General features: G+C 40.1%; 1 protein-coding gene across 1 annotated transcript in view; it reads right to left on the reverse strand.

The window, feature by feature from the left end:
* The window catches only part of USP25 (ubiquitin specific peptidase 25), a 183636-nt gene that overhangs the window by 30812 nt on the left and 140440 nt on the right, over positions 1 to 12384 (reverse strand). The window contains exons 18-21 of the mRNA XM_019523898.1: positions 10633 to 10830; positions 7266 to 7405; positions 2814 to 2927; positions 965 to 1060 (exon numbers count right to left, since the gene is read on the reverse strand). Of these exons, the coding sequence (XP_019379443.1) occupies positions 965 to 1060; positions 2814 to 2927; positions 7266 to 7405; positions 10633 to 10830 (548 nt within the window). The remainder of the gene's footprint in view (positions 1 to 964; positions 1061 to 2813; positions 2928 to 7265; positions 7406 to 10632; positions 10831 to 12384) is intronic.

The following is a 12384-nucleotide window of genomic DNA, read 5'->3' on the forward strand; positions in this document are numbered from 1 at the left end:
CTCCATTTCCCTCCCCCCACATCCTGCTGCTGATTGGCTGAGAAGGCTGTCTGTCGCATAGCCCCGCCCCTCTCTGCCAATCAGCAGCAAGGGATGTGGCTCCACAGGATGGACAGCTCTCTCAGTCAATCACTGAGTGGGGCTGCAGGACAGGCATCCGTCACAGCCAATCAGCAGTAAGGGGAGGGATCGCTGGGGCTCCTTGGCCAAGAAGAGGTGTGGGAGGGCCACAGTGTAATAAGTGTGCGAAAACAGCAGCCGGTGCTATGATGCACCTGGGAAATTGCCCATCTGTTTCCTCGATTTGGGTAGGTCCCTAAACCTAAAAAGCCAGAAACACTTCTACTGCAACATATTCTATGCACACCATACTACTATAGTTCCACTGCTGGCAAACTAATGACTCACGTTTTTACATACAAAAAATTCAAGTTTACATATGTAGGAAAGCCAACGAAGCAGGGACATTTTTTCCATAATTTACTGCTTTAACTGAAAAGTTGAACAAGCTCTCAAGTCCTTTCCATCAAGTATACAATATCAAAAGTATAAGTTAACAAAACAAAGCTATTCAGATTGCTATAAGGAAGACCACACAAGAGCAAAAAAGTGTTCTGCCTTAGAAATGCACAATACTGACACTGTTGCTGTCATTTATTTAAGCTCATGAGGCTATGTTTAATAGTACTATGAATTATTATTAAAAAGATGAATTATGGGAATACTAATATTGAAAAATTAATGCTAAGATTACAGAATAAAGTACTGCTAAGCCCTTAAAAAAAAACACATGTTGTAAGATTTTCTCTCAGGGCAAGACTTTTTAACTGAAGACCTGAACACTACAGAAAGCAGACTGTGATGACAAATGCTAGAATATTTTAATATGCATTAAAAAACAAAAAAAAAGCATTCTAATCACAAAAAGTCAGAAGAAAAGTAAAGATGAAAATGTTAGTTATACCTTAAAGAACCCTGCTTCTGGCCCACACCTGTCATAAACATTCCTGGCTTTACCTATAGCCATGATAATACCTTGCATGTTCGGGGTCAGCATGACCTGCCACAAGGGATTTAAGGTAAAAGTTTTGAATGATTAACATTTTAATAATTCAAGTCCATATGCTTTTACACTCATGCAAGATGAAGAACAACCTAGTGCATGCATACACGGAATGGCAAATATTTCAACGTTAGAATTTTCTTCCCCGTGTTTGAAGATGAATAGTAACATTTTGTGTATTTCTACGACGGGGCATACCACCAGATTAGAATGAAATTAGAATTATACCAAATGCTCTGAAACATTTTATAAGTGTTATAACTAGAACTTTCAAAGAAAAAGAACATGCAGTGTTCAAAACTAACAGCAAATATTGGTCCTGACCTAACAAGGACCTAAATTAATTATTATATTACTCTGTAATAATATCTACTATCCATATCAATGTATTTTAATTTTAATAACTTTACTATTATTTTTTTACATACACACACAAATCAGAATTAAGGTCCAATTGTGCTAAGCACTGTACAAATACATAAGACAAAAGATTTCTGGAGCATGAAGAGCTTCCAGTTAATGGGAAGACAGTGGGAAGGAAGGCAAAGGTAACACCAGTAAGATTATGCAGTTGAACAAGACAGTTATGCACAACTTTAAAAGCCCTTTCAAGTAGTTTAGATTTTTTTTTTTTTTTTTTTATATCTAAGCAAACACAAATTGCTTTCACATGGCCCTCAAGTACAGCCATTTTTGGCTGGTGCCACAAATGACACAAGACTGCAGCAAAGGCACCTTGCATGTAAAAGAAACAAACCAAAAAACACAAAAACACACAGCTTACAGAAGACAACAACAGCAAGTAAGATTAGCAACACTTGGAAATAAGGTACGGCAGGACAATGCTGCCAAACACAAAAGTGGCTACGTTTAGAAAGGCTGAATGATAAAGGTCCTTTAAGATGAAAAGTAAGAACAACTGCAGTCAGACTTCTCCTAACAGAACAGATAGATCCTGGCTCAGGATATGAACAAATGAACAAACTACTGAAAGTTAAAAATGGGACAAGGACTTATATAAATGTATTAGATGCTCTGGGGTAACTGTGTGCCTGCTCTTACCCTGTGGCAAGTCCAAGTTAAACCATAGATGCTTACTAATCCCCAAGAGGTAGCAGGATATAAATTTGAATTTTTAAAACCAAAAAGTCAAGGGCCAGGAAACATGGTGTTCTCAGCTCTTCTTCTTCCTCCTCTTTTTTTTTTTTTAAAGCAACCATCTCTACCTAGATCTTTCAGCTCATATCTTTAGGACGATTTGCCCTTCTGAGTCTAAAATTCCTAAGCTTTGCATATATGGAATGGGGTTAACATTAACTTTATTCAGCTGACAGAAACAAGGACAGTCAAAACACCATTCATTATTCTAACAGCTTAAAGAAACTGAACAATAGTTAACAAATACCCTTCACAGATCACATGTGGCCAAATACAACAAAATCCAATAGCAGAAAAGTGCACATATATATATAGATATAGATATATATACACACACACGCACACATATATATTTCTTCAGTACAAACTATTATACCATGCAAAAGCGTGCCCAATTACAAAAGCTGCTGCTCTCTTTCCACATTTCTGTTGTTGCAGATTTCAAGAGATCAACAGTCACAAGTTGCTAAGCATTTAGTGTGCAGAAATCTGTTAAGTGTTACAATGTGCAAACATGCCAAAAAGTCTCTCATCAAGCAGCAATAGAAAGCACCAGAGTAGGAGCAGTGCACAAGACTGCAATCAAAGGTACCTCATCGTCATAACCCCCCTCCTCTGACTCAATCACAAAAGTCCCTATATCAGGAATCGCCACCTCTACAACTCGCTGGTTAGGAGCTGGTTGAGCTGGGGCGTTATCAGAGTTCTGCAGGAGAAAATCATCATCAGTATGAAGAATTGATGGGGGGAAAGAAAGAAGGGGGAAAACATGAATTGACAGATCGAGTAAATAAAATGATGCAAGTTTCTGAGACTTGCTACTATTTATGGTATGACACTGTGCTATTAATGTGTAACCTTTTTAAAGAAATTAAAAACCAAGGGGTGGGGGGAAGTAAATTTGAAGTTAGATTCACAAAAAAAGAACAGCTATTAGCTTTTATATGACATTTCTCCTTTCCTTTTTTTCCCCGCTGATATAGGTAGAAGTGTTTAGAAACCCAGTAGGCTACTATTTCAACTCCAGAGAATACACCATTCAAGGTCAATTTTAAAACAGTGTTGTAAATAAAATGCATCCTTGAATCTCAAAACCTACTAGAAAAAAATTAAAACAAAAAGGTAATATAACATTTGTGTAAGAAAAAGGCAGCAAACCTCAGCCTCAAGTTTTTATACATTCTAAAAACTATAATTAAATCTAGTTATTTGACTGTGCTTTATCTTAAAAAACCTAAGTTGTTCACATAATGCACTGAACATTCCCACAAGTCTTGGCATTTATTTCATCTTAGCACACTTCTGTAACATCAAGTTCTCCATTCAATGGTGAAATTATTTGCCAATGTAATCTTCAGCACCTTTACTGATACTGTATGGTTAACGTGTTCTTGAAAGATATTTTGAACAGATTTTTAACATCGATATTTTCAGCTAGTATAAACTGTCACATTTCCTGGAGACATGACAATTTACACCCCTGAGGATCTACCCCTTGACTCTAATCAAAGCAAGCATGTGTCATAGAAACAAAATGCACTAGCAACCATATTATTTGGGAAGCTCTATCACAGGGATTCTTGATCGGGGTGCCAAGGCACCGTGGGATGCAGTGAGATCCTTTGAAGAGCACCACAGGTAGTATGAAAAGATAAACAGGGTAGAGGCAGGCTCTCTGTCTGGTTCCTTCCTTGTCGCCACTGCCTGGCCTTCTTCAAGGAGGTAAGCAAAGAAATAAATTTGTTTCTGAAATGGGGTTCTGCTCAATTCACAAAAGCTATCAAGGGGTGCCTTGAGTTATATATGGGGTGCTCCGAGTCTAAGAAAGTTGCTCTATTATAAACATTTCTATTATATTAGGATCCAAAAGCGCAATCTGGAAGTAGCCCTTCCCTCACCTAACACCATATAAGCATGTAGGAAGAGCTTACAGTCTGAGATGCAAAAACACATGAAACGGACAGGAAATGATTGTGGGGACAAATGATACATGGCTTCTTGCATGTTTTTCCAGATTCTATTTTCTTTCTTTAAAGATCAGCCAATGTAGTGATGGAGAGCAATGCAAGAGTCAGTATGCATCAGGGAGTACAATAATGAAGGCAAGGGAAGACAGACAGATGGATACTGAAAAGCAGAAATAAAGGAAAGGAAGAAGACAGTCTAGCTTTGCCTGCTTATGGGTGCTTATGTGCTTTTCACCTGCTAATGTAAGAGTAATTAATGAAGTAGCTAACGAAATTATATTTGAACCAGTTAACTTCTAGTTTGGGATGCTAGTTTTTTTGATATAGAGGGATTAACAAATATTAATACAAATATCAATATTAAGGTGGCACAAGGATATAATGCATACCCTTAATACATAAGTATTGTGTGTTCAGTTACATGAATAAATATAGCTTCCCAAATAATTCCTCTCCCAGGCCCGTGACCACAACCCAGCAAAACCCAGAGACTGATTATTCCCTGTAATTAATTATACCCTGAAATATGATTGGTCTGAATGAAGGGCCTGTTCCTTGCAGTCATCATGACAAGCAGCAGCTGAACTTCAGGATGTGCCAGGCCACTTTCACAGAGATATCCACCAGGATAGCCCCCACCACTGTGTGACAAGTATTTGGCATAAAGGCAGCCCTCATGATGTAAAAAAAAGTATGGTGCTGTTGCCACTTGAAAACTTGCCACCCCCAACAGCCTTTGGTCTGTCATTAACCACTCTGGTGTTGGCAATTCCAGTGGGCGAGGCAGTTCAGAAGGTGTTCCTGACTATCCAGCAGGCAACAGCACCATGCTTCGTTTTCCTCACCACCCGAGGAAGGCTGGCAGTGGGAGAAAGGACACTGCCAGCCCTTGCAGAGGCTTTGTACATGGGATCATGCATTACTGCAATATCACTGTCTCATAGCCCCTGCAGTGCTGTGCTCACCCCTGAGACAACATGGTACTGTGCAAAACATCCACTTCCTAGCCCATGGTAATCCCCTGGAAAAAACACCCCATGGCACTCTGCTCTGCCTAGCTTCTGGAGAGGTGCTTAACAGTCTCCTTTACACCAGCCATGGCCTTTTCCATGCCTTGAATGATGCTCAGCCAGCCTCTGGAGTCACTGCACACAACCTCCACCACTCATCAGTTCTTGCTTGATGCCCTTGTTGAGCTTGCAGATAAGGCCAGAGATGCTGATGGGACATGACTAGACATTTATGCTGTATAATGAGAGATTCATGCCATGTTCTGAGGATGCTGATGCAGGACTGGATTCAGGAGAAGCTACCAGTAGGATTCAGAGAATCAGCAAAAATGATCAGCAGAGTTGACTCAAATGGGGCAATACGCTGGGAACTGCTTGAAATCCACTTCTGTGCAGATTGTGAAGCATTCTGTCATGTGACTGAACCAAGACAGCACTGAACAGCAAGTCAATGTGACCACATGCATGCTTGGCTCTGCTTCCCCAGGGCAGTAGAGTTTGTCACAGAAACTTCCTGGAGCCAAGGGACGGGAAAGGCAAGAGCAAGACGTTCTGGGATGTTGGAGGACTTAACCACAATCTGTAGTACCAAGTGTAACTGCACAGGCATCACACAGCACTAGAAAAAGTTGTGCTGCCAAGAAGTTTTGTTTAATTCTTCATGTTTTCTGCGCTGCAGATTGCTTGAATAGCTGTACATTCCCTTTTCCAGTGCTAAAAGGGCATATTTGGTCCTACAAATGTAATGCCTGTCCATGGCCTAAACTGTCCGCTCAGCTTAAATGCCAGGCTTAGGCACACATGAAGTAGGAGACGCTTCATTCTTAGCTGAAAGCGGAAACAAGTAAGTAGTGTGCCAAGTGGAAGCAGCATAGTGCCATATGCCAGATTAGTTTCCTTGTTGATTGTAACTCTAAGGTAGCAGTGGCACTGCTCTCTTGTTATCATGGTGATTGAGAAATGAAAGACACGTCTTTGCTTGTATTAAGCATCAATCCAATACTCCACCTTCAAGTGAACTGGAAAAACTTGCCTTCTGGGGGTGCAATGGATTAGAGTTCCAGACAACCAGAAGTAAGGACAGCTTTTTAAGCAACATACTAGAATTTTGCACAAATTTAGTTTGTACATACGCTGTCTCTAAGATGCCTCAAGCAAACCATAAAATAAAGGAGGAAGTAAAATTGATACATTTTGTGTTGTTTAGATCTCACAGTTATTATTCCAAGAAGCCTGTACTACTTTTAAATGGTATCAGCATTCATGAAATGCCTTTGAGCCAATACACTGACAGGTGGTCAAAAATACTTCCTGAATTCAAAGAATTATTGCTGAATTTTAACTTCATAAGGAATTAATGAAGCAGCCTCATTTGAAACTCTACTGAAAACTAACACAAGCAAACAAGTACATATCTATGAACTATTGACTTCAAAATATCAATCCAATATTCTAGCAGATGCAATATACGTATTTTAAATAAGTACATGCATTTGATCAACTGGGAAGACCAACTCTGGAGGTATGCAATTTCTAATATTAAAGCCCTAGAATACTGTCAAACAGAGAGGAAGAATTAACACATGTAAGATACTCATTATTCTCACCCTAGTATTACATTAACACTACTGACAGGCCTGAGAAACATGATGCTTATTGAGTGACTGAATACAAGAAGAGAAATACTTTAATTGACTTTTGCTATAGTTAGTGTTTTGGATACAGCAGTACTTTATATATACACCTCAATATAAACTGTCCATGCACAATTTTAGAAAAATAACCATAGGTAGACATAATCACATCTATAATTTTTGTTTTAAAAAAAATCTATTATCCCTCATAGCAAGTATATTACATACATGCTATGTACCTGAATAGTTGTACTCTATTATAAACCTTTACCATATACAGAAGAAAGGGAGTATAAAGCTTTAACAGCCCCTAAGGAAGGTTTAGTGTTTTTTTTTCAAGAGAATCACTTTTCTCTTTTATCAGGCATAACCCCAACCGCTTGGTAAGATAAGGAGCAAAGAAGAGATATTAAAAGATTCCAAATATCCTCACCATTTGCATGACAGCTTCAGGATTTCTTTCTTCTTGTTCAGCTAATGCTTTAGTAATTGCTTGTACAGATTCTTCTTTCAAATGTTTTGAGAGATCAGTCCTTGATGGCTGTTCTAGATATTCTGGATCACCTGCTTGAACTTAGTAATAAAAATAAAGTAATTATTAGTCAACCAAAAAGAGACATAATGATTTAGATCAATGTAGGACAACCACAAATTAGCCCCAAACCCTCCCCAAGTGCCACTCCATGCCCTTCGCCTGCCCATTCTGCTGCTCTGCTTTCTGCCCTATCTGCTACTGTGCTGCTTGTCCCCCCCTCCGATTTGCCTGTCACATGCCACACACAGAGACTACCTGTGCCACTTGTCACATGCATGCCACAGATTGGCCATCCCTGATTTAGATCAATGCATTTAATTGCTAAAGAAACTTGAACACAAACGCAAAATAGGTCAAGTAATTCATATAAAAAAACCTGCTTCAATGCCATGTTAAAAATTAATCTAATCCTATTTCATTTAATAAAGGACTGCATAATAAATACTTTGATAATTAAAAAAAGATTAAAATAATTTATATTAGATCTACAGTAGTCTTGAATTGATAAATCAGATCAGTACCAGTAGAATGAAACCTGTGAAGGAATACTGAAGTCAAGAAAGTTATTCACAGGTACAGACATTACACTTTTACTGGTGTAAGGGTATAGATCAGTTTTCAATCACTTAACAGAACAGAAAGTCAGCACACACAGACTAGTTTAAAACTGACAGAATCCAGTCTAAGATTTGTTCCTCAACAGCGAAGAGCAAATGTGCATCCTGTGCACTACTGATCTAAACTATGCCACTTACAGAAAACTGCACAACTTGGATCAATTCCACCTTGGGCTTTTTGAATGTTTGTACCTAGCCATACGAGTATAAACTTCTACCTGAACCTATAATAAAATCAATGCTTACAATACAAAAAAAATCTAAAACTCTAAAATTTTAAATTCATATTCCACAATATAATCTATATATATATATATATATATATATATATTTTTTTTTTTTTTAACTAAGACATGACAAATCCCAAAATAAATCCTTTTTCCTTAAAAAAAGTAGAATCATTACCTGGGAAAATAAAAGACATTTTATTGACAACACGATTGCCTTGTATTAGTAAAACCATAAAAATGGACCTTTTTCATTAAATGATTAATATACTAGCAAAAAGAACTAAAACACTTTCAAGATATTAAGGCAATACTAACCACTGGGAATCCTTGGGAAAACTCTGGAAAAAATAATTAAGGACCACATTTGTGGGAGCCGAGCAGGGGAAATGATGCTGAAAGGAAATCAGCATGGGTTCATTGCAGGTAGATCCTGACTGACTGACCTTGTTTCTTTTTATGACCAGGTTACAAAATGCTTAGACACAGGAGTCGAGGTAGATGTCATCTACCTAGACTTTAAGAAGGCCTTCAATATGGTACCACACTCTGTTCTCATAAATAAACTGACAAGCTGTGATGTAGATGATTACATGGACAAATCAGTGGCAAACTGGCTTAGGGGTCACGCCCACAGAGTGGTGGTAGATGGGTTGATATTGACCTGCAAAGATGTGGGCAGTGGAGTCCCGCAAGGCTTGGTCCTTGAACAGGTGTTATTCAATGTCTTCATCAGTGACTTGGACGAGGGTGTAGGGAGCAGCCTGTCCAAGTTCACAGATGATACCAAATTATGGGGCAAAGTTAACACACCAGAGGGTAGGCAATGGATCCAGGCAGATCCGGACAGTTTGGGAAAATGAGCAGAACAAAGTAAGATGCAGTTCATCAAAAACAGGTGCAAAGTGCTGCACCCGGGCAAAAAGAATCACCAACACACTTACAGGCTGGGAGGCTGGGGGATGACCTCCTCAGCAGCACAGCAGCAGAAAGGATCTCGGAGTCATAGCTGACTCCAAGATGAGCACGAGTCGTCAATGCGATGAAGTGATCAACAAGGCTAACCACACTATATCATACATTAGCAGATGCATGATGAACAGGTCCAAGGAGGTGATACTTCCCCTCTATACAGCACTGGTCAGGCCACAGCTAGAGTACCGCATCCTGTTTTGGGCACCGCACTTCAAGAGGGATGCGGAGAACCCTAAGAGGGTCCAGAGGAGGGCCACTTGTATGGTTAGAGGCCTGCAGGCAAGGCCCTACAAGGAGAGACTAAGGGACCTAGATCTCTTCAGCCTTCACAAGAGGTCTTGTGGCTGCCTATAAATTTATCAGGGGAGGGCAGCAGGTAATAGGAGATGCTCAGTGTACTAGGGCACCTCCTGGAGTACCTAGGAACAATGGGCACAAATCAACAGAAAACAGATTTAAGTTGGACATTAGAAAGAACTTCTTCACAGTAACGGTTGCAAGAATCTAGAATGGGCTTTCAAGGGAGATGATGCTCTCCTCTACCTTGGGGGTCTTCAAGAGGAAACTCGACAAGCATCTAGCTGGGGTTGTCTGAATCCAGCGCTCTTTCCTTCCCAGGGCAGGCGGTTGGACTTGATGACCTACTGAGGTCCCTTCTGATCCTAACATCTATGACTCTATGAATCATTTACAAGAAAGGTAATGCTTTCAATGTTTAAACGTTTTTTTAATGCATCAATGTACTTAAAAAAAAAAAAATGCACTAGAACAACATACAGCATCTGTCACTACAAAATAAATGTTCTTCAGAGACTACTGCATGGCCTAATAGTCTAATTTCTTTTCCTGGTTATCAAGCTACTTTGTACTTTTATATTTAAATCTATTACTACTAGCTATAGACCGTATACTGCAATAATTCTCTCCTTTCTTTAGGGCTAAATTCTGGTCTCACTGAGAATTGGGAGTAGCTGAACCAAAGAACATTTATAGAAAAAAGAAAAAGGGGAGGTATGGAACACTGATGAGTTTTTTTAAAGTAATAGGCAAATGGGAGCTGCTAAGTACTTCTGAAGAATCAGACCAATTATTTCCATTTTAAACCATGTATTCCAGTTTAATAATACTGGGGCTTTAGGAGGACAGAAAATCATGTTATATAAAAAGTCCAAGACACAGTCTTTTTTCCTCTAGTAGTAAGCATATTAAACAACGCTTACTAAAAGAAGAACATTTATTTAAACTAAAAACACAATGGAACCTAATGCATATTTTAAAGGAAAAACTTGAAATTTGGTTAATTTCAGAACTTACTGTAGAATACAAGCCAGTTCTGAAGAAAAACATGCATCTTAAAAGACCCTTAAGTGAGGATTAATGCAGATGGGTGTAGAGTTTTCTTTCTGGCTTTCTCCTCTTTCATCCCCAAAATGTCTGCAGACTAACCTGGAACAGTAGAGGCTGCTGGAACCCTTGGGGTCTGGGATATTATCTTTTCCTGCAGTGCTTTCTGAGCAAGCTCTGCATCCCATTCTTCTATTTCTTTTTCAAAGCGCTTATTGTCTTCCTTGACATACTCCCTTAAGTCAGGCGGCAGCATATCCATTCCAACAAGCATCTGACCAGTTTCCTTGTTAAATTCCTCTGTAGTATCACACAATTTATGTGTTTTATAAAATAATGGCATGTAAAAAAGAACAGAAATAAATGTAGATAAACAGCATTTGGACAGGTTTGTTGAAAATATACAATATAGCAACAAGGGTACAATAGTCTTACGTTAATTACCTTTTTCAATCTGTTATTTTATAAATTAGTATCTTAGTCACCTGTTGGCTACACTGCTTCTGAACTTCCATTTTTGGGAGTACACAAACTTGGGTATCACAAGAACTTGACCTTTGCTTTCTCCTTTGAGAATTGTCTTGGCAGGTTCTAAAGGCCTGGGGGATTAATCAGGTGTAATAACATTGTGCAGCAGGACTAAGTACTTAAGGTGGCTTGGCCAACCTAGTGATAGCTAGAACTGCAGACACATGATCAATCCAGTGCCTAACCTCAGTCCTAATTCAAAAAAAGCAAGATACCTAGCTTTCTGTTCTATGAGGGTAGCCTTGAAAACAATGTCAACATACCACTAGAGTTAAAAACTGACAACCACTCGTGACCAAAAGATTCAGCTTCTTTGCTGTTGTTCCCCAGCATTTTCAAACAAGGATTTTTAGGTTTCTGGAGGTCCTCTGATTTCTAGAACCAATTTATTAATATACACATAGGAAAAACAGTGAAGGCAGATCTGCCCCAATCTGTTGCTGGCACCACAACGTTCACAAGCAACTCGACTGCTTAGTCCAGATAAGCAATCAATTCTACTGAACAATCAGTAAACAAACTTTATGACCACAAGAAGAGAGAGGATAAAGAGATGGGATTTTGTCTTTTAATACAAATTACAGTTTTAAAAGTACAAACTAATAGGGCTGTGTGAAACAGCTCTGTTTGGTTTCATTTTCAGATTCAGCCATTTTGGAGGACAGCAATTCATTTCGGTTTTTTGGATCACTGTTCTGTTCCAATTCAGCCGAATCTGTTTCAAAGTTTTGACGCTGTTTTGACACTGATTTGGAGATTCAGATCAGCCAGGGAGAGGCAGGCACAGCTGGGCAGCTGCGGCTTCTCCTGCAGCTCCTTCAGTTGTGCCTGCCTCTGCCCCAGTGGGGGCAGCCGCAGAAAAAGCCCTCACAGCTGCCCTGCAGGGCCCCATACCCGGCCCAGCCCCAGTCTCCCAGCACCAAACAACCCCCCCCCACTTTCCAAAAATGCCCTGTACTCATCTGTTGCAGCAGCAGCAATTTGGCCTCTGAGGGCCTGTGGCAGAGTCTCCCCCATGCAGCGCAGGGTAGTAGGAGGTAGTGGGGCTCACCTTTCCTGCTTGGCACCTGCACAGCAGCTGTCACATTGCACAGGTACAGTGTGGCTTATCAGGGCACCACACGCTGTCTGGGAGCTGGGGCAGCTCCACACATCAGTCAAAGCCCGGCACTGCTCAGCCCCAGTGGCCCCAGCTCCCAGAGCGCATGGCACCCTGTCAAACCACACTGCACCCACGCCATGGGGCAGCTGCTGTGCAGGTGCCAAACACAGGTGTGGGGGGGGAATCCCTGCTGCCCCATGCTGCATTGGGGGGGGGGGGGGGGG

This window comes from Gavialis gangeticus, unplaced genomic scaffold (assembly GCF_001723915.1).
Source record: "Gavialis gangeticus isolate Ggan-Ray unplaced genomic scaffold, GavGan_comp1, whole genome shotgun sequence".
NCBI lineage: Eukaryota > Metazoa > Chordata > Crocodylia > Gavialidae > Gavialis > Gavialis gangeticus.